A 23,618-nucleotide genomic window follows, 5' to 3' on the forward strand; every position below is an offset into this window, starting at 1 on the left:
GGAGGAGAAGCAGGGCCGAGCTGTCCACAGTATTCGACTCGCTTTGACTATCCGGCTAACTTTAGCTACATGTGCTGAGGTCGAGGGGGGAAACAGATCTCAACCGCGACAATGCCGACAATTACTTTACCGCCGAAAGAGAACGCTCTCTTCAAGAGGATTTTGGTGAGATGATGCTAACGTTACATGTGTTTCGCTAACACACAGACAACTGTCGATTTTAAAGATCCATCGGCGGCACCCTGTCACTTTAGCTCTCCAGCTATTAGCCGTAGCTAAACAGTTAGCAAAATGGCATAGGTTAATTGAATGGGTTAGCTAGCCTAGACCTGATATGCGCTGTCACTGTAACGTAGAGCCAGAGGGTTGATCACGTATTTGTTAGGTCTATCCCAGGTTTCTGTCAACAATAACGTTACTATTTGTTTTCGTGACGATTATTTTAAGATAACATTAACGTTAGATACCCACCACACTCGCTGTTGTAGCTAGGTTATGGCTAGCCAGAGTTACGTTAGCTAGCTAGTTACGCTAGGCCTCACCTCTTCTCTTGTCAATCACAACAACCAATAACTGGCTAGGTTGCACGATGGCTAGCTAGCCAGCTAACGTTTGCCTCTAGCTAGGCTGGCGTTCAATGGCTCCCATCTGTTATGGTGTTTGCTTCATGCAAAACCAATATGATGGAGTGTAACTGCGAGTTTGCTTTGTTTGTGTCAGATGTGGCCCATCCTAGCCTGCTAACCTGGCTAAGTGAAGAGCTACCTAGCCAACTGGCTAGTTCGTTAACACGAGCTAACCAGTCTACGTTAGATAACGCTATATCGGTTGACAAACGTTAGCTAACAAACAGTCTGTCAGTGTATTAACTGCACCTGCTTGCATCGCATCCACTGACCGAGTCTATAGTTAGTCAAATAGTTTGGGCGTGCGTGGAAACGAGAAGAAAGTATGGAAAGACCGGTGTGACACTGTCAGCAAATCTGTGGCTGCTACTGTTAGCTATATCAGCTACTCCAGGCCTGCTGTGCTGTAGAAGCTAGCTACCCACCCACCCTTCACTTCCATGTTTTAAACTTTGTGCAGACACGCTAGTTATTTGCTATCTATCTGACACACAATTGTATGTGGGCCAGTCAAATGGTTTGACAAGCCTAGGTCAAGACTGTCATTTCACTGGATATGTTCAGCACTGGGGTTATTTTGCTTGCAAAACTGTCACAGGTTTAACAATGCTCCTCTTCTGGCATGCTGTGAGATTACGAACTGTGTGTGTTGTTGGCTGTGTTGCTGAACGTCTGCATGAGCATCTCAATGCCTTCCAGGAACTGTATACTCTCTAGGCATTCATCAGGATTGTACTCACACACTGTTTTAGATAAACAACATTGTTTTGAAAGACCAGGGCTTTGGAGGGTATTAGTTGATGTTTATCAGCATGTTGGCTGTGAGAGCTGACATTCCCAACGTCTGGTAGGAAAAAGCATATATGTGCCCTGCACCTGATCTTGGACAAATCCAGTCCCTTTTTTTCACAGTCTATCTCAGAGGAGTAACTGTTCTCTTAGAACACGTGTTACTTCCTTGACAACACCTACTGCAAGATGGATACAAAAAGTACAATAGAATTATTTGGTGACCAATAATTTTGATCAGGGTATCTATGTAGCACACACATCAGGATTACAGCCATAAGTGTGCAGAGCTAAAGGGAGGGTGAATTGACCTTCAGGTCTTGGTTCCAGTCAAGTTGAAGAAGTCTGAAATCTTTTGAGTTTGTTGTAAATTGATGCAGCATAAATAGGAACCATTATACCCCCCTTCCCCCTGCAATAGTGACATGATATTATGAAATTTGAAAAAGCTTTCTTTCTGGCTGTAGTCAGGAGTGGACCACACCCCTCTTTATTTTTGCTTTCCCAAAATGGGTGCTTAAGTGCATTCTTATTAGTTGGCAGGTCTCCAGCTTCCGATTGGCAGTGGAGTTGGATGAGGTTCATTTTACTTTCCTCCTTTCCCCTGAAGCCTATTTCCTTACTGCTGGTCTAACCTTTACAGTAGGAAGTTGGCAAAGCAGCATGCTTTTTGTTGTAACTTGTCCAGCCTTGTATTATTCAAAGCAGTGGTGACCTTGAGCCACAGCCACACTAGGCGATTTAAACCTAAGTCTGATTTGAACCTGGGCTAGTCCGTTGCAGAGGAGGGGTGCTGCCTTGGGCTCAACAGTCAGTGCAGATTATCCTGTAGTGTGGATGGGCTTAAACCTGGAGTCTGGAGACTCTGGCTGCTATACAGCTTTCCAAGATGAATAAATCCCATGAAATCGTGTTAAATGGCAACGTGCCTGTGCACACTATGCAATGACAAATAAATGTGTCGTGCAAGATTTGAACAGTCTTGTAGTCTGACCTGGCTTAAGAGTTAAGACTTCATGGTAAATCCGTTTGAAACACACACAGCCTTACTAGCATTGTGCAGAGAGCCCCAGTTGCATTTCAAACATTTGATCTCTCCTCCAAACACCACCTTCTCCTTAATTTAACGCATCAACTCAGCATGCTGGGGGAGAAGGTCAGTGGCGATAAACAGACCTCAGTCTTAAGTATTTGAAAACATAATGCTTTGTTTAGAACTGTTTCTATGGGTGGCTTTTTCTGCATAGGACAACCACGAGTGCCAGAACATTTAGACCATCACAAGAACATTCCGGATAATTTACAATACTCCAGTGACACGATGCAGTCTGACTTTCCCTGATGCATTCAAGCAAACTGACCCGGTGCTCCATGCAGGATAAGACAAAAAGGAGTTGTTTGCAAACACTGTTTGGCCTAGGTCTGCCTGCTCATTCTGCTCGGTCACCACCAGCGCCTGACATTTCCAACCGTAATGCTCCTAAGAACGAAAATGCATCAGATTTTGTTGACATTCAGGACATTCAGTGCTTCTGCTTCTGAGCAAACGTGGATTGCTCGTGCCGTTTCCCCCAGCGAGCCCTGTAGCTGAAAGCTGCAACTCTTGACAGGCGGATTCGTGCAACACTCTAAGCCAAGTTATTTTGGGTGAGGTGTAAAACATGCTGGATAAGCACAGCTAGTGGTGATGAGGTTACTAAGTTTACATTCATGTTCCTGTGAGTGTGTGTACACTCACATCATGCATGTTTGGCTCTTTGAATTGACACTTGGGGTGGACGTTGCTGACAGGGCATTCTGTGTTGAATGTAAAGAGGGCAGCACTGATTGAAGCGACTCGGACTGTGTGGCCACATGAGGGAGCTACCGTCTGTTACCACCGGGGACTGGAATCAGCTTTTTGACTCATCTCATCTACAAAATATAGACATTTTGAATAGAAATATGTTGTTACCCTATTGTAATAATGCTTGTACTCCATGTTTATGATAAGGGCTATATAGATCAACAAGACTAAACTCGACCCTTACTATTTTCAGTGCCGTTTATTTGGATCAGGCTTTGTGTTAATATAAAATTGCTCGCTCTATTTAATAGTGGATCAATTTTGTAAATTGTGATGAAGTGCATCAGAGTTTAAATGATCAGAAAGTATTTTGAAGCGTTGCTTTCCAAGTATGAGAGCAGACAAAGACCAAAGGCTGTATATAACTTTATATTATATATATATATATTTTACTTTTATTTATGCAGGGGAAGTCTCGCTGAGAGCAATGCTCTCTTTTTCAGGAGTGCCCTGTTCACATTGACACGCACACATTCATACCTGGAAGCTGACCAGTACAACCACAGTCTGATCTGCTGGCTAGGCTACTGACTGATCAGTTCCACTGGAGCATGGGCACCTCAGTGGTGGTAATGAGGGAGGGGCAAGCGCTGCTTGTTCACTTTCCCCACCCAGATTTATCCTCCCGGTCCCGGGGATTGAACGGACGACCTTCCGGTTATATGCTCGCTTCTCTTAGCTCTAGGCCACCACTGCCATAACAGCCATTCACATGTTATTGCTTCAAAAATATTCATTTTACGAGCATTTGGTGGTTGGCGCGTGTTCATTTCAGACCCTGATTACCTCTTCAGTCTAGCATTAGTGGAGGCCTTATGCATTCTCAGAATCATTTATCTTAATAATAATTAATAGAGAGAATAGGCACGCTCTGATGCTCAACTCAAATATTAAACTTCATCATCACGCTCCCACTCAAAAACAAACAATAGAAAAATGCCTGCATTCATGTAGTAGGTAGTAGCCTACTGTATTTATGAAAGTGTTTGATTTGCCCAGCAGTTAAACACTGAGCAAGGCCAAGGGCTGCTGTTGCTGCTGTACAAATGAAAGACAGTCATAAATACATATTAGAGGACATTCACACCAAAAGCGTTTTTGGAGCTGCCAGCACCTTTCTGCAATTAATTCTCTATGTAAGGACGTGCTAAACGTGCTCCTCTTTCAAGGAACGCACCTGCCGTTTAAACGCTGGTGGCGTCTCGTCTTTTTGGCGGAGCGCTCTGGCCGTTTTAAAGCTGAAAAAGTTGAACATTTGGAGGAAAAGCGCGCTTCCCGTCTTTTCACTCCTACCTTTTGCAAAACTCAACTTTGTGAAACTACTACTAGTTTAATGCAACAGCCAATCAAAACGCTGATGAGTAGTCTATCAGCCTTAATGAACAAAAGTAGCCAGTTATTATCCAGTTAGAAAACGATGAAACATTACCAATCTAGCTAGCTTGTTTTAGTGAAACAAACTACCGTGTTGCATGAGACGTACTTGATTGTTTTTGAATTGCTTTGCGTAAATGTCAAGTTGGATGACAATTATGTTTATGTATGCAATCAGTTTCATGGTGTTAAGCCAGCCTAACCTAACAATGCAAAAAGTCCCCACAAAACCTTTGGCAATCCAAAGCATACCTTCAAATCTAGTTGAACTGCTGTGCACGTTCTGAGTTTTTTCATTTGGAAGGATCTGCATGTTTGAGCACAAGGCAGGAGCCCAGTTTTTCTTTCTGGTAAAAAGGGACAGAGGTATTATTGAGGCCTCGGCAACGCCAAGTGTGCGAGCGAGCGGCCTCTTGGCAGTCTTCATGTAGCATCTGGAACCAAAGAGAGAACACAGAGCACCGAGCTGTGCTGAACACTTTCAAAGCCTAAGTGAATAACAGGGTTTTCTCTTAACTGTTTGACAGAGAGCTCTGTTCAAAGATGCACTTCGCTAAGTCAATGTGCTGTTCTGCAGCTCCTCATGGGTTCTGGAAGTACAGTTTCGTCTCGTCTCTGCACGTGGAGGGAACTTAGTGTCAATTTCAGATGTGTTTTTTTGGCTGCATGGTGACAAGGTTGTGGCATTGATGCGAGTACTCTGTGTGTCTGTGTGTGTGTAGATGTGTGTGATATGCGTGTCCAACTTGCACCCGATTAGCCTCCTGCACCCATGGCCAGATGGTCTTTACACACTTCTGCAGCTGACTTGTTTGGTCCGGTGCACACACACACACACACACACACACACACACACACACACACTTTTGGCTCCCTCACACTGTGCTTTATGATATACAGTAGGCTCAGCTACATAAGGCTAATGGATGAGAGATGAAGCCAGCACGGTCCAGCTGACACCCACTGAAAGGAGATAGGCCCGTTTCTTCTTCATGACCTCTAGTCCCCAGTGGGCTAATGGCTTAATCCCACCCACTTAGCTGGGACAGTGTTTTACTTGTCATTTCATAACCAGCCTGGGCATCCGTATGCTAAGTAGACGCAATCTGTTGATTGCCACTAGAGACGTCCTCAGCAGGCCGACCAAATGCCATCTGCCAAGCTAACCTTTCCCCTGTCTGTCTGACACACACACACACACACACACACACACAATCTCGCCTGACAGTCAGTGATCAGCTCTAACTTTGGGGCACAGAGCTGGTAATTTTTTAGCGGGGAAGGGATTACTCTGGGTGTCATAGTGAAGTCTGCATAAAATAGCCCTGAGCTCAGGTTTGGGTGTATGGTTGATTTAATGTATAGTGGAAGAAAAGTATCTATAATGCTGACTGGCAATCGGACGACAATTGTCTACTGTTGTTTGTTTAAGATAGCTCTGCATTACATAGACTTGAGTGTGTTAGCAGTAGCACAATTGTGAAACGCCTATATACTGGGATTTTCGTGATCTTCTGAAAGGTCAAAATGCAGCCTAGAGCGATGCATGTGTACAGTCCATAATGCATGTACAATACATAATGTATGTACAATACATAACGAGCACATCTATTATGGCTGGAATTCTGCTTCCAGCTGCTGTCGCTTGCATTTCCTCATAGTTGTCGTAGTCGTCCTCGTGGCATTTTGTTTTATCGATCAGGCAGCTGGCCAAGAACATTGATTTAGAAAAGACCAGGCACGTCTCTTGCGCTTGAAATCAGCATTTTTGCCTTTTTTATTTGACAGGTGAAAGTAGATTTAGACTGGAAAGAAAAGGGGGGGGGGGGGGGGGGTGACATGCAGCAAAGGTCCCGGGCCGGATTTGAACCCAGTTGTCGGACGTCAATTTGACACTGCTAAGTGGAGATGTGCACAGTTTGACCTCCTCATAGGAGAGAGAATGTGGAGGACAGTCGGGATACAGCAGCACATCAATTTCATCACAGCTAGTCAGCACTTGGAGTAGGAGGACACACAAACAAACCATGAGATCAAATATTATATCCTATTGTCATATCCTACATTTTAAGACTAGGACTTTGGACAATACAGTGACTGCAAGAAAGGGCCGACAAAAACAAGAACATTCTTTTAGAAGTCATGTTAGTGGGCATCCCAGTGGCTCACCTGCTGAGCGAGTACTAAGGGCTAAGGCTAATCCTTCCTTCCCGCAGCGGGCCCGGGTTCGAATCCGGCCTGTGGCCCCTCACTGCATGTCCCCCCCTCTCCCTCTCCCATACCTTCCTGTCCCAAAATGCCCCCAAAATAATAGTGGAAAAAAGAAGTCATCCTTAAGGCCGTTTCACACCGGTGCGGATTTTCGCGCGAATATTCGGCACGGAGATTTGCAACAAAATGCTTTAATGAGTTGCAATTGAACCTTGCACACCGAGGCGGAACATTCGTGCGGGGGTTTATTTTTCCGCACGGACTTTGACTTCCGCGGATTTTCGGATGCGGCAAGATACGTTTGACCAATGAAATCCTTTATTTACAACTGACGTCACATTGTAGTATGGAGCTGCGCTGCTGTTTGGCATGGTGATGATTAAATTTGTGTTCATAGCCTACTGTAACGTTACAGGCTATCTATAGCCTTCCTAGCGTGAACGTCCCCCCCAGTTTCCTCGTTTGTTTACAAACACTGATCCCTCGTATATCGTGATTTTTTTAAAAGCAAAAGACGGTAAACAAATAAATTACATGAAAATGCTCACCTCAAACACACTGCCAGTCGTTGTTCAGGGTCGATAGGTTTGCGGTAGTTTGTGTGTTTCCTCATTATGTGAGGGGCTATCATCCCCAACAGAGCCTCAAATTGCTCAACTCCCATTCTGAAATACTGCCTGAAGCGACCGTGATACAGGCGCAGCTCCTGGACCAGCTGATGAAACTCGCCATGTTCTGTGCGCCTCTCTCAAATTGGGTGAACCCAGAACCTTCTTTTCCTCTTTCTCGTTTGTTTTCTCAGCAATATGAGGAGCAGGTCATCATCACTGCTACTACTACTGCTTGACTCCATTGTGGTCTCTGCTCACTGTTTTTCCGCAGACGGAAAATGAACGTGGGAATGCGAATAATTCGCACCCGCACCTGTGTGTATAGTTTGCAATGCGGAAAATCCGCACGAAATATCGCAACGCATTCCGCACCGCACCAGTGAGAAACGGCCTTTAGTCAGCTCTCTTACGTGATTGATGACTTCCTGAGGCTGAAGTGTTCTGTAACCACCTCCACCCATCTAGTCCTCAAACACTACAGTTTGACCCTGGTCTGTCCATCACAACTGTCTTCCTTATCCTTCTGCCCGGCTGTTATGGCTGCCAGCAAAGTGTTGTCTGTCTCGCCCGCTCTCTCTTTCTGAAATATCGCGCTTGCTGTCTCGGCCTAACATGGTTCTTCTTATCCCTTCCTCCTCTCCACAGCGATGTTACGAGCACAAACAGTACAGAAACGGACTCAAGTTCTGCAAACAGATCCTGAACAACCCCAAGTTCGCGGAGCATGGAGGTAAGGAGCAGAGGCGAGGATGCTTGCAATATGGATGAATTGGAGGAAAAGGTGTCTGTATCGCTGCTTCTGTGCTGTACCCTCTTCTTCCTCTGTCCCTTCCTCCCTCAGAGACCCTGGCGATGAAGGGGTTAACCCTGAACTGTCTGGGGAAGAAGGAGGAGGCCTACGACCTGGTGAGGAGGGGCCTGCGCAACGACCTCAAGAGCCACGTCTGTATCCTTACACACGCATCGTCCGACGCAGAGAAACTCTGTTTGTGTGTGTGTGTGTGTGTGTGTGTGTGTGTGTGTGTGTAGGAGACATGCATTGGGTTAAGCTCACTTCATGTCAGTGTTTCCTGAGTCGGGTATATCCTGTAGGACGCACTTTCCGGACTTTTGTGGGGCTTTTCATTTCAGCCAACGCCAGCTAGTGTTGTGGAATTACTTTAGACACGTCTAAGAGTCTACATGTCAAAGTTCATAAGAATACAGGGCTATTTAAATGTCCAAATTCTCTAGGGAAGTGATCTTATGAGAGAAAGCCAGTGGGGGTGAGCTTGGGTCGACGTTCGAGAATCGATTGCTAATGCCTTAACTGCATTGTTGACATTAGCATGACTCCTGGTGACCGATTCAGGGTTATACTCGGGCAATGCTAAATAAATAGATATTGTGCTTCTCTCAACCCTGGTAACGACAAATCTAACAATGAATGATTATATATGTCGCTAGAAAGATAAGAAGTTACACTTGACATTTACGCCATTAAACTCGTTGGAAACGTTGCGTGATCATTTGTAGCTCTAGTTGAATCACAATTAACAGAATGTTAACAGAATGTTAGCACAACATTAGCTACAAACATTAGCACAATGTTAGCTACTCACTTTCAGCCTGTGTGTTTGTATGGGATCCAGAGGCCCTGTGGCATCAACACACACCCAAACAAACACGCACTCTTAGCACTTTGACACTGTGTAGAAGAGGATTGCCTCTGTGGAATACAGCCAGCATGCTCTCTCTCTGCTGCCCCCCCCCCCCCCCCCCCCCCTGCTTTCTCACAAATACACAGGCAACAGTGAGATCCGAGCAGACGTTTTCCTGCCGATAAGTGTTATCTCAGCTCAGGCCCTACCTAAAGTCAACACATCTCTGTGCAGACACCACATGGCTAGCTTTTGTTTTTAGCTTCACTACTAGCCATTCCTGTATCTTGAGTGTGTTTTGAAAGCCTTTGTGTCTTATGTAGCATGTCATATCTGCTGATATGTGAGGACACCATTCTGGTGGAATACGATCCCAGGTCATTACTGATCGGATCGAAGCGCATTGGCCATATCGATACCTAGTTCATTTTAAAATTGAACAAAATGCTCAATTTCAAATTTATAGTTAAATGCCGTATGTGCGCAAGTACTTATTTCTTATTTATTTTTTTACAACGGGGACGAACAAGCCCGTCTTTATTGTCACAAATCACCACACAGCATGAACACGCGTGTCTGCAGTGGCACACACATGCATGCTGAGTGGTTCCCGTGAAATTTAGTCTCTGCATTTATCCCATCCAGGCATGTCCTTCCTCCGGGGGGCAGTGGGCAGCTTTCAGTGAACATCTTCAAACCATCTTCAGTCGTAGTCGTCGCTGGTCAGGTGATGATCTTCTTGCATGTGTTTAGTGGGGGTCCATACCGATGTTGTATGGAGGATTGTAAGTTAGTACCTGGTGAGCTCCGGGGATGTGTGTGTAAGTAAGGAGGACAAACTACAAACTAGGCTGGTGCTCTAAGCTTCAGGTACAGGGCAACTATTCCTGTACCGTGAGAACTGGACTGAATGCACACACTCCTCCCACAACTCTCTCTCTCTCTCTCTCTCTGTGTCTCTATCTCACTCTCTCTCTCTCTCTCTCTCCTCTCTCTCTCTCTCTCTCTGTGTCTCTATCTCTCTCTCCTCTCTCTCTCTCTCTCTCTCTCGCTCGTACTTACAATCTATCGTCAGGCTCCAAATCTCTCACCGTTCCCTCCGCTCCTCCACCAGTGCAGGACGCCTCGCCCCTCCTCCGCTACGGGGGCTCAAGAGTCGCTCATCCCGTTCGCGATTCTTCTCATCCCTGGCACCTCAATGGTGGAACGAGCATTCTTTCGGAAAAGACTAAAGACACACCTTTTCAGGCTCCATCTGGGCCCTTCTTGAAACTAACTTCTTTCTCTCGCTCTCTAAAAAAAAACTAAACTACACTACACTTTACCACTATTCCTTCAGATGTTGTAGTTGTCATAGACTGTGTTGCATAGTTGATTGCTCTATTGCTGACAAAAATGTCTGCCAAATGAGGTAATGTAATGGTGTACAGTTGTCTGTTTTGGAGTGGTTATGAATACCACAATAAAACAACATGGTGTGAAAAGTATTTTTTTTAATTCAACGTAATTTGGGATTGGCAGCAGAATCACTAGTAAATCAGGTGATCAAGTTATAAGAGATTTTTTTCTTAAGGAATCAACTTATCAATTCTTTGCAGGCAGGTGTCCCAGTCACAACACTGTCTCTGTGCACTTCTGTACAGCGTTTAATTTGAGTTTGAGAACATCAGATTCTATGGTGTGTGTGTGTTCCTTAACTCCCCGGCCATCCCAGGCTGGCACGTATACGGCCTGCTGCAGCGCTCGGATAAGAAGTACGACGAGGCCATCAAGTGTTACCGCAACGCGCTGAAGTGGGACAAGGACAACCTGCAGATCCTCCGGGACCTTTCCCTGTTGCAGATCCAGATGAGAGACCTGGAGGGCTACAGGGTGAGTGCAGATCCTCCGGGTCTCGCCTGGGTCCTCGGAGTCCCGTCCACACCACAAAACATTGAAGATGTGGAGGTGCAGCCCAGCACCCTGGTGTTGGGGTGGGGGGTGGGGCGCTGTGGATGCTTCAGAACTTTAGTTTTTTAACGAGCAAGAACCAAACAAAGCTGAACTACTTGCAGGGCAAAGAACAATCCAGAAAGGAAGGACCCTCCCTAGTCCAAGGTGCGGTATGTGGCACAGATTTGGAGAGAACGCAGCGTATTGGCAAGCAGATCTCAGGTTCCAGTTACAGCCTCCACAATGTAGAACATCTCCCATGGGACACAGCCTGGAATTTAGATGCTGATTTAGTGAGAAGTACGAGATGGCATGATGGAAGTCTGGCTGGGAGGATTAGAAGGGTGGACGAGGGAGAGGAAATGGCGAGAGAGTATGAGATGTGTGGACTTTTCTCTCTCTCTCTCTCTCTTATTTCTAACTCTGTACCAGACAGTAGGAACAGCTTAGCATCCATACCATGAGTCAGCAAATCCACGCCTTCAATCTGCCCACTTGATCTTTTTCACTCCCCATCAGGCGTACGTGACAGTTTCACCTCCTGGGCCTCATATGGCAGAATGAATAAAGGGACATTATGCTTAAGATTAATCGCACTTCACCCTATACATTCTGATGCTAAGCTTCTTCACCCTATACATTCTGATGCTGAGCTTGTGGCTGAACTGACCTGCCGTGACTCTTTTTCCCCCCCCTAAAGGAGACGCGGTACCAGCTGCTGCAGCTGCGCCCGGCCCAGCGAGCCTCCTGGATCGGCTACGCCATCGCCTACCACCTCCTGGAGGACTACGAAATGGCCGCCAAGATAATCGAGGAGTTCAGGAAAACACAACAGGTTTGGACGTGACACTTGACAACAGCTTAGCATTGTGAAATATAAAGTGTTTTGTGCATGGCAGATGCCGTTCAGTACAATGCACTGTTGGATGGCATTACTCACAATTTCCTACTGAGCTTTCTGTCACGGTGTGGGTGTGTAGCCGTTTAGCCCTCTGCAGGCTCATAAACACGGGCTCTGTGTGTTGGTCACAACTACAATGGCGCTCTCTCTCTCTCCGTTTCTGTCTCTCTCTCTCTCTGTCTCCCCGTCTCTCTCCCCCTCTCTCTGGCTCGCTTCTGATAAGACCAGCCTGCTTCCTGTCTTTGTGCCATCCATGCAATACAACCTGCGATCAGGCAAACGCACACAAAGAATGCGGTGCAGCTTTTTCTGTACAGCGTAGTAGATAGAAGTCGGCGTCCGCCTAATGGCTTGGTTCCTTTCTCACCGTCGCTTGTACAAAATGTTAATAATGACACTAACGCTTGTCCTTCCTTTGTGCCGGCGTACCTGTGTTTTCCCTGGGGTGTGCCTGTGTCTAGACGTCTCCAGACAAAGTGGACTACGAGTACAGCGAGCTGCTGCTCTATCAGAACCAGGTGCTGAGGGAAGCGGGCCTGTACAAGGAAGCCCTGGAGCATCTCTCCAACTATGAGAAGCAGATCTGTGACAAGCTGGCTGTGGAGGAGACGCGAGGTGGGTCACTGCCATGAGAAATCCCTCTCCCAGGCCGAGTATCACAGACAGGATGCACCAGAAGAAAGCCATGTTTGTAGTTGTCGTCGTACTCTTAATTAATACTGCCGGCACGTGCTCGGATCTGTGCCACATTTTTCAGATTCAAGTCTTATTTTGTTTCTACCGACATGCAAACACACCATTTAAAATCCCACAACACAGGCTTTTAGTTTTAACCCATTGAAATAGCAGCATTTTGTTGTATTTTCTCTTAAAATAAACGTATTTTGTTGTATTTTGTCTTAAAATAAATGTCATGTCTTTGTAGGAGAGTTGCTGTTGAAGCTCGAGCGCCTGGAGGAGGCCAACGAGGTCTACCATCGTCTGCAGGAGAGGAACCCAGAGAACTGGTCTTATTACCGTGGCCTGGAGAACGCCTTAAAACCTGGTACAGCACTATATCTCCAGTCACCACGGATTCATCCTTGGTGTATTTTTATTGGAAATAGCAGCGTCTGTCATCTTTGTCCGCCAAAATTATACATTCCACAGCCGTCCACAGCCCACTGATTATTATTCATGTCCTTTTTTTCAGGCAGCACAGAGGAGAGACAGAAGATCTATGAGGAAGCCTGGGAGAAGTATCCCAAAGGACTGGTTCCTCGCCGGCTACCACTCAACTTCCTCGCTGGTGCGGCCAATAATTCATCGGCTTTCCCCTGAAATGGGAACTGCAGTTAACCTTTCAATCCATGTCATCAGTTGAGAGGAGTGCACACAGCATGAATAGCCTTTTTTTCTGCTGGTTAATAGTGGCAGCTACTGCAGCAACATATTGAAACAAATTGAAACAAAGTGTGCAACATTTGATTTATTTGATTTGATTGATTTATTTTGATTTATTTAACATGTGACTGACACGCTTTTTATCAGCGCAAAATGGGATTGAGAGGGTGCAAAACACGGGCAATGCAATTGCAGGGCGCATGTGGTCCATTATCACACTGAAATCAAAACATATTTTAAACGTATACATTCAGGCGGTGTCTCGTCATAGACGCGTGGTCAATGGGTCAGCATGGGGGAAATCCTCCCGTTCTCCCCATTCAGCATAATTAGCATTTAGCTGCCAGCCCAGGCAGACAGGATTGGGGATTCAACCGCCACAGTAAACGCACCTCTGAACAGACGTCTATGTACCTGCTCTTGAATTCCCAATCCTGTAGTGTAGAGCCGCAGCACCTTCTGCTGGTGAGTCAGCCCATTTAGTTATATGGGGGGGGGGGGGGTTTCCCCCCACCGTCCTACCATTCGTCCTACTGACGGAACGATACCGGAAGTAATGATTTGTGGGCATTCCCACACAGACCGACTGTATCAATGGAACGCTGCACTTGTCAAGCGATGATAAATAACCAATCACAGCCACACACATCTTACAACCAATCACAGCCACACAGATCTTACAACCAATCACAGCCATGCATATCTTACAACCAATCACAGCCACACAGATCTTACTTGCATACTTGTGTGAACATAGAAGGGAAGTGAATCATTCCTGTGCAGAGCTATTGTGTGACCTATCCAACGGACAACATTTTGACCTATAGGAAAAACAATGCATGTATTTTATTTTATAATGCAGATCAAAAAACAAAGTAATTGCAAGAGTTTTGTGGTGATGGGGATCTATTACCAAATGCTATATTTTTGCAATGACACCAGACACACACAAAAAAGGCTAGTGGAGTTTATCCATCTGAAAGCTGTCGGGGTGCCAGTTTTCATGTTTTCCAGACATTTGAAAGTGCAGCATCTGTATAGGTTGCTGACTTGGCAGATAACCGTGCTGAAGGAGTATTGCTGCAGGTTGCTGTTTTTGAACTCCGTTCTCTTTCTCTCCAGGTGAGAAGTTCCGGGAGTGTCTGGACCGATATCTGAGGATGAACTTCAGCAAAGGCTGTCCGCCCGTCTTCACCACTCTCAAATCACTGTACCATGACAAGGAAAAGGTGACAACACTGCTTCACACTGCAACACAGCGTAGATATCAAAGTGCAGGATTCAGCCACACTGAACACACTTCAATCTTAACAAAGCCAAGAATTGGATTAGGATTGTTCTGAAACATTCTGGGGTCTTAATTCACATGTTTGTCCTTCATGCAGCAGCGGAGATAACCTGTTTTCTCCCCTTTCTCTCTGCAGGTGGCAATAATAGAAGAGCTAGTGGTTGGCTTTGAAACCTCATTAAACAGCTGCAGAATGTTCAACCAGAACGGTGAGTAGAAGATCCAGGTTTCAAGATCAGGGGAGTAAATAAGAGTCAAGTTTTGAATCATTGTATGCAGATGATATTTATTTATGAGTTTGATGTATTTTCCCAAACAAAAAGACCAACAATGCACTTTGAACTGTGAATTTTGACATGCAGCATAATACATACCTTTTAATTTCATCAGCCAAAGTATCTCATATTTAACCAGAACGTGGATTAGCTGTTGCAACCTTCTTCTTTTTTTAAACTCCTATGCAACTTTGATTTATAATTTGATTGGCTGTTGCAGATGACGGAAAGGAGGAGCCGCCGACCACGTTGCTGTGGGTGCAGTACTTCCTGGCGCAGCACTACGACATGATTGGCCAACAGACGCTGGCCCTGGAATACATCAACACAGCCATTGAGAGTACGCCCACACTCATTGAACTCTTCCTTATCAAGGCCAAGATTTACAAGGTAATACACACATCCATCTGTACCAGCATTTACTGTCACAGTGGCTCCCAAACTGGGGTACGCATACCTCTAGGGGTATGTGGAGGTACTACAGGGGGTGCTTGAGAGAGAGGGGAAATGGGAAAATTTAAGAATAAATCATGAAAGTAAATTAAACATTAAAATAAATCCGCTCAGGAGGCACTAATTGCAACTCTTATCTCCTTTCCTTATTTTGTAATATATTCTATTCTTCAAAGCGTGGGTTATCATTCATTCCTTGCACCATATTATGTTATTGTTTTCTATGCAAAATGCTGTAGTCTGTTAAAGGGGATACTTGAACTCCGATATCGGGCAAAGGTGGTACTGAAGCCAAAAAAAAGTTTTTGAGACCCACTGATGTAGGAGAACTTGGTGGTGTTCTTGCTGGCTGTGTTGTGTTGTGTAGTGACTGTGTGGTATTGACCCCCACCCCGCAGCATGCTGGGAACATCAAAGAAGCAGCTCAGTGGATGGACGAGGCCCAGGCTTTGGACACTGCTGACAGATTCATCAACTCCAAGTGTGCCAAGTACATGCTGAAGGCTGGCATGATCAAAGAGGCTGAGGAGATGTGCTCCAAGTTCACACGGGTGAGAAGATTTTGTTTGCATCAGTAAACTCCCAATCCCGAAATAAGCTGCCAAAAGAGCTCCCCGTTTATGTCCATCTAGTGCAGGGGTTTTTAAGTGGCACATTGTGAATTAAAAATAATAAAAATCAATCTGGCCGGGTAGAACATGGTAGCATCCCTTTGTTACAACTATCAAGATGCATAAAACAAGGCTCTGCACCTCTACAGTGACGTCATGTCACACACGCTAAAGCTCTCCTGTTTCTGTCTTCATTGAAACAAAAGCTGTCTTGCAAAAGCTCACAGCCAGAGAACTACGCAAGATAAATACGCCAACTACGTTATTGCATTCTGAATATCTGTCTGGTTGGCTTTCAATCCGCGCCACACTCGGACAAGTCAAGAGCGATGTCGGTCACTCTGACTGTTGGGGCAGGCAAGTGTCTGAGGAAGGAAAACTCTTTAAACAGGGGCTTCATGGTGTGCGGATGCAGGGTGTCTGGGGAGTGGAGCGGTAGATTTCCTGCCTAGCAACACGAGGGTCGCAGTTTCGAGCCCCCGTATTGCTTCTGGCTTTGTTGGGCCACCATACAGGCACAATTGACCGATCTTAAGTGATTTTGTGTTTTTAATCATTATTTCATTGTGCCCAAGTTGAGTGTTTTCATATCAGCGTGTGTGCACATAATATTACACTCTGCTTACTCTCAATCACCTGTCACACACAGGAAGTAATGGAAGTCTGTCTCCTCCAGAAAATCCCTCAACATGTTGCCTTAACTAACTATTGTGACATGCATGTCTTTGTATTGAGGCATCTTAGTCAGGACAGCAGTTAATTTCAACCTAGACGTGACACCGTAAGGTTTGTACTGTATTTTAAAAATGATGTATAAACAGCCCTGGAGAAAATATTAACTTGGTACAGACAATATGGCCTGTAACACTAAATGCCACCAATATTCTTCTTTAAAATGTGCATATCTCCCCCTAGTGTACATTTGCAGTAGCGGACATAACTGGACAACTGAGCATGTCAGTGTGTTTTGCTTTACTGATGCATGTGTGTCTGTTTTGTCTTCCCCCAGGAGGGGGCGTCTGCAGTGGAAAACCTGAATGAGATGCAATGCATGTGGTTCCAGACGGAGTGCGCCCTCGCCTACAAGGGCATGAACAAGTTTGGGGACGCGCTCAAGAAGTGTCATGAGATCGAAAGGGTGAGCCGGGCCCACCTGAGCAGGACCACTTCTTTTATTTATTATTACTTGGCTCTGATTGACTAGCGAACACATACTTTCACATTTTGTCATATTACTCTGCAACAAGCCGTCATTTTGTTGGTTTCTAATCATATTGACTTTCAACACTTTGTGGCATAATGACATTACTTCTTGTTTACTGCAGACAAACACTCAGCTAATGTTGGTTAGAGACATGGGAGGTTTTTCTAATAATTTATTCAGACAGCTTGAAACTTTTGACTACTGCTTAGCGGCTGAGTGTCATTCTTAGCGGATCTGTTTTATGTTGCGATGGTTGCAGTTCTGCCACAGTGCAGTCCATGTTTCTGTGGTTGGAGTTAGGGCTGCTCGATTATGGCAAAAATTATAATCACAATTATTTTTGATTGATATTGGGATCACGATTATTTAACAGGATTACTCATTGACTTTGGGAACATCATGCATTTATTAAACAAAAAAAAACACCACTGCATTTTTTAACTTTAACTAAGAAATCAATGCAAATAAAGAAATAAAAGTAAAAGAGAGAGAGATGCTGAACATAATAATTTTCGTTATACATTTTGCAGCTCTTTGAGAATTTTCTGTAACTGTGGTCTAGCAGATATGAAATTGGATTTCTTTACTCTCCACTTTACGCCTGTTGATATGTTGTGTCTAGAGATAGCACAAATTCTGTTTCTCACACTGAATTCCTTCCCCACCTTGCTCCCGTCAGCATTTTGTGGAGATCACAGACGACCAGTTTGATTTCCACACCTACTGCATGCGAAAGATGACGCTCCGCTCCTACGTGGACCTACTGAAGCTGGAGGATGTGCTCCGGATGCATCCCTTCTACTACAAGGCCGCCCGCTCCGCCATCCAGATCTACCTGAGCCTCCATGATAACCCGCTGACGGACGACAGCAAGGAGCTGCAGGCCGACACCGGTGAGGGGCGGGCAGGGAGCATGTGTGTTTCAGGGACTTTGATGTCCGGGATATGGGAGTAGGAGAAAGGAAAAAGAAAGGGGAAGATGAGATCATCACACCTTATGTGCAGTCTGAATATGCAACATTTCACCTGCAGGAGACTCATTGTGCTCCCATTTACACTGCTTAATTAGCCTGATATCCAACTGAATTGTCAATTTGTTACAATTAATTTCCTTCTTCAGTCTGACATCGCCTCCACTCTTAACTGATTTTGAGATAAATCCCCAAGGGGAATTCCATTTTCTTAAATCAATCACTAGTGACCAACAACGTATCGCCTGAATCTAATCCAGTAGGGAGAATGAAGAAAATAAACATTTCCCCTTTGAATAAATGTCTTCAAAGCAGAGTGCTTTTGTTTGGATTTCAAAGTGGTACTTTGGATCGATTTAAAACAGCCTTGATAGCAGCGTCTATCTCGTCTATATTGCGGCGCCATTGTTGTTAGGTCCGGCGCAATTGTCTACAGCAATAGTCACACCTATTGCACTGTTTATTGGCGCTGATTGGCTAGTCGTCAGTCCCTCTCGGCGCTCATTGGACGAGTCGTTTTTTTCAGCTGAAGAAATCACTGTTGCATGTCACAATGTATTCCAAGGTCTGGTCCCAGGCAACTGCTTAATTAGTCTATCCCCAATTCTTCTTCCTTTTTCATGTAATTTCAGAGCATTATAACCGCTCTCCACTGACAAAGGAAAAACTCTTTCTCTCTCCCTCAGCTAACCTCTCGGACAAGGAGCTGAAGAAGCTGAGGAACAAGCAGCGGAGAGCGCAGAAGAAAGCCCAGCTAGAGGAGGAGAAGAAGAACGCAGAGAAAGAGAAGCAACTTAAGAACCAGAAGAAGAAGAAGGAGGACGACGACGAGGAGATCGGGGGCCCCAAGGAGGAGCTCATTCCGGACAAACTGGCCAAGGTCAGTGTGAGAGTGAAGTGAGTGATACAGTGAGTTGAATGGGCTTAAGTGATATCCACCATTTTTATTCTTTGTGTTTGTCTCTCTCCCTGTTTACAGGTAGAAAACCCACTGGAAGAAGCTGTCAAGTTCCTGATGCCTCTCAAACACCTGATCAAAGACAACATAGACACACACCTGCTGGCTTTTGAGATCTACTTCAGGAAAGGTGGGCCAAGCAAACAGCCAGGTGGTGCTTGACCCCTGCTTCTTCCCGAGGAAGCTAAACAGACATTTGGTTGACCTCATAATGTAAGAGCACAGTGTTTGGTCTTTGTCACCCATACCTCTCCCCTGTTTGTGTCGGCCTTTCTTCAGAGAAATACCTGTTGATGCTCCAGTCAGTGAAGAGAGCAGTGGCCATAGACCCAGACGACCCATGGCTACACCAGTGTCTAGTGCGCTTCTTTAAAGGAGGTAAGCAGTGGGTGGACTCGAATGTGGAATGTGTCTATTAACCCATTGATACCTGATGCAGCATTTGCGTGTATATCCCTCATTTGTGTGTGTATCCCTTTAAGACCCCGAACCGCGCCACGTGGTTCGCGCTCTTAAAGGGATACACACACAAATGCTGCATCAGGTATCAATGGGTTAAAGATGTCCAACTGAGTTTTGGCCGCTAGTAGTGCTAATTAGCAAAGAGGAGAGAGAGTGACTTCTTTTTACAGTGCTGTACTGAGCTGGAAATTCTAGTAAATGATGTGCCGTTGGGTTAAGGAAGCTACCTGAAATTCCTGCAACATAGGCTGCAGAGATGCAAACTAGTCACCTTTAGATCCCAAAATAGGAGGATTTCTGAGTGGTTTTATGTCTGCGCTGGTATCTCACCTTTTTCGCTCTCCATGACTTTGCATCCCCAAGGCTGTCAATCAAATAAAGGCCCACTGGAGCTTCCTTTCCAAGGTGCTCCATCTGAGAAATAGAAACATATCTTGTAAACATAAAGAATTTAGCTTGCCGAAGGTAACACATTTATTCTACATAGTCATTGGGGTCTAACAAGATACTCTTGACTGAATGTCAACAAATCTGCCTTGTTTACATGGAAAACTGTTTCAGATTCAAGATTCAATCAATTTATTGCCATGTCAACATAGTTGATAGGAATTTGTCTTGGTTCACTCTCAGACAAAAAGACAAAGACAGTGCAGCAGCACACCTTATGCCAACAATAACCATTTAACGCAAGAAAAAAACAACATCTTGTTGTTGTTCATCTTAAAGCTTTTGCATGCGTCTTTTGCTGGACATCAACTTAACTCTTTTCATCCATTTTGTCTCCGTCTTACATTTCCTTTGATCACTTCTCCCCTCTCTCTCGTTGCTCCTCCTCTGCTCTCACCCCTATCGGTTCCCGCTTTTCCTCTGTCTCCATCTCTCCTTTCCTCTGTCCATCTCCATCTCTCCTTTCCTCTGTCTCCATCTCTCCTTTGCCCTTCCTTCCCTCCATCCAGTTTCGGAGAGCAAAGAGCTGCCCGAGGCGGTCCGGACGGTGCTGAAGCAGGAGATCACCCGGCTATTTGGAGACAGCAATGCTAAGAGCTTCAATCAGGCCTACCTCACCAAGCACTCCAACTCCATACCACACCGGCTGGCTGGTAGGCCTCTCTCTCTTTCTTTCTTTCTTTCTCTCTCTCACACTCACTCACATAAATACACGTGCACACCTGCAGACATGCATCTGTGCACACTCAAACTCAGTCACTCTCCTCCCCCTCCTGCAGCTGCTAAGATGATGTCGTACCTGGACTCATCGACAGAAACAAAAGCAGTGGAGCTGGCCACTGCACTAGAGGAGCCACTCAACAATAGAACCATACAGGTATGCTTACAACTATCAGTAAAAGCGATTCGATAGGTTTGTTGTGGTAGTAACAGTATATTGAGCCCACAGTAGGAAACACTTCATCATTGAATTACTCTGCTGATTGCTGTAAATTGCATTAGGAACACAGAAAATAGCCCACAAATAAGACATCACTTAATTTGTTTGCATTTATTGGGTACTTCCCCTTTTCTTCTGCCACTTCCTATTTCTTTATCCATTTTTCACTTCCCACGGTCAGATCTGCACAGATGTCCTGGAGTGTCTTCGGAGCGGCGTGCTGGGCGACTGCAAGGAGCGGGCGGAGTTGTACCGTGCAGAGTGTCACAAGCTTTACCCCTACACATTAGCTTTCATGCCCCCTGGATACGAGGAAAACACCAAGATCGCCAACGGAGACGTTTCCACAGAGACGGAGGAGCTGGCCAATGAGATGTGAGCACAGGCGGAGCAATAGCGGATGAGAAATGGAATCGGGCCTAGCACGGAGCTTTGTGGTACGCCTGGCAGCCATTTTTGCAGAACCAGACACAAGAAGCGAAAGAGGTGTTCGTTCTTTGGCTCAGCTCATTATGGTCTGACCTGGCATGGCTTGGCTCTCTCCCACAAGGTGAAAATCAGGACTCTGTGTGTGTGCGTGTGTGTTTGCGTGCGAGTGAGTGTGTGTGTATTCGTGGGGAAGAGGGGGGAAAAGAGGAAGATAACAAAACGGCCATTTTACTTTTTTAATTATGTCACAACAACTGCGTTGAACATGAAAATAAACAATTGTTATTGGCAAACTGTTGAGAAACTGTGACAGACGGTCACAGACCGTCAGTTTCCTTGGACATGACGAACACCGGTGACAGCAACCACTCGGGTTTGACTCAGTGCTGCTCTGACATACATGCACTATCACACACCGCACTGTGGTCAGTGGTCCCCTCGTTTTAAAAAGCTAATTTATATGAAAAGAGGACACAAAACTGTCGCTGGGACACGAGAAGCTGGCTGACTGGATCTCTGACAGATCTGTAGGAAGCTGAATAGAAAGTTACTGAAGACCCAGATTAGACACTGAAGAGATGTATTATCCAGTGAACACAGGTTCCTTATTTTGCCGTAAAGGTGATCGGCGCTCCTAAATAAAAATTGATCTACATGTGGCATTGCAGTGGAGCATGGTAAGAAGGCCTACCGGTTGTTCATCCATGCAGTGGCACAGTACTGGGAATGGTTGCCTCATTAATTCCAGATTTTGGTGTCAGATGTCGACTGTGCTTCCCTCATGGTTCCAGGTCCAACTTGGGAATATGTAATCCTACATCTGTGTTACTATGGAGCACCTTGGAGCTTCAGCTTGTGTGTTTTAAACGCAGCATAGCACAGATTTAAAAACTGTAAAGGTTGTGTGTTGTGCTCAATTCCAAATAAACTGCTACTCTTAACTTTTGTTTGACGTAGTTCTGAAAGGGTTGGATAGATCTAAGCAATACTGTAGACACTGTATGAAACTTATCTCATTACCGATGCAAATCATTTCTAGATGCAGTTGAAAAGGGGTCGGACTGAAACGCAGCAGAGTGACTTGTATTGTTCAATAAGCCTGTTGTGTAAAATGTCAGCTAACAAGTGGACTTGGCTGCATGAAGTACCCGGGGCCCCTAGCAGTCCATGTGGAAATGAGCCTCCACTACATCCTACTTTTGTCTCAAGAGGGCTCTCCTCTGCCAACGAAAATGTCTCCTCCAAACAGTCAGTCAGAGTCCAAGGTGTTGCCCAAGGTGACGGATGTGAAAATGCTACAAGGCGAGTAGCAGTATGAACACCAGTCTTTTTTTTTGCTCTTTTTTTTGCTCTTTTTTTTTTTTGCTTTTTCTTTATACCACCTTTTTTGTTTGTTTTTTCTTTCTCCCTCTTTTTTCCTCTCTAATTTGGGTTAATGTGAAAGATGAAATCTGAGATGGTGATGTATGATATCTCTGGATTTTTGTATTAAAACCAAACAAAAGAAAACGGTTGACTTTCTGGCATCTGTATATTTATGCATCTCTTCTGTTCTGTTGCTCTGACTTGACAAAGATGTGGACTTATTGGCTGTCCATATTGGCTCGCAGTAGCCCAGCTGTAGCTGCTCATATGCTCTTTAAATGGATAATTCACATTTTTTAAAGTCTAGTCCTATTTGCTACTTACTTACCAATGCTGATTTTGACTGGTAGAGTTCTTTCTCAGCACAATCCATCCTGTTCCTCATATTAGCTCTGGAAAGTTGGGCAAAAATGCTCCTGTATGTACAAGCTAAATGCTCCTGTATGTACAAGCTAAATGCTCCTGTATGTACAAGCTGACTGAGGCTCACTAAAATGTCATCCACGGTGCACATAAAGCACATTTCAGTGAGCTTCAGTTAGCTTGTACATACAGGAGCATTGACCTTGCATTCGTTTTTGACCAACTTTCCAGAGCTACTATTGTTGTGCTGAGAAAGAACTCAACATAATCATTGGTAAGTAGCAAATAGGGCTAGACTGTAAAAATTGAACTATCCCTTAACTTTTGAGGGTCTGACAGGAAAAACTAGCATGGTTTCATCACTAATAATCACTATCATTGGATCAGATTTGGTTTGGACCGACCAAATCTCATCAAATGGGGGTCTGTAGTCCTAACCTGGACTAAATTAGGGGTCCTTGATATGGAAAAGGTTGAGAATCACTGAAGAAACTTGAGATTCTTTGCAAATTTGGGTACTATTTTGTCAAAGGGAATCT

At 45.0% G+C, this 23,618-nt stretch overlaps 1 protein-coding gene across 1 annotated transcript; it reads left to right on the plus strand.

The window, feature by feature from the left end:
- Positions 1-22,754, plus strand: naa15b (N-alpha-acetyltransferase 15, NatA auxiliary subunit b). Its single transcript, XM_083655485.1, has 20 exons — positions 1-165; positions 8,103-8,187; positions 8,299-8,403; positions 10,812-10,969; positions 11,730-11,864; positions 12,392-12,545; positions 12,856-12,975; positions 13,123-13,218; positions 14,436-14,542; positions 14,738-14,810; positions 15,097-15,266; positions 15,728-15,880; positions 16,950-17,078; positions 17,824-18,037; positions 18,802-18,995; positions 19,095-19,203; positions 19,353-19,451; positions 20,492-20,635; positions 20,762-20,859; positions 21,104-22,754. The coding sequence occupies exons 1-20, from the start codon at positions 112-114 to the stop codon at positions 21,299-21,301; spliced, it is 2,595 nt and encodes an 864-aa protein (XP_083511611.1). The 5' UTR covers positions 1-111; the 3' UTR covers positions 21,302-22,754.
- The last annotated feature ends 864 nt before the right edge of the window (positions 22,755-23,618 follow it).

This window comes from Poromitra crassiceps (genome assembly GCF_964638095.1).
Source record: "Poromitra crassiceps genome assembly, chromosome: 19".
Lineage (NCBI taxonomy): Eukaryota > Metazoa > Chordata > Actinopteri > Beryciformes > Melamphaidae > Poromitra > Poromitra crassiceps.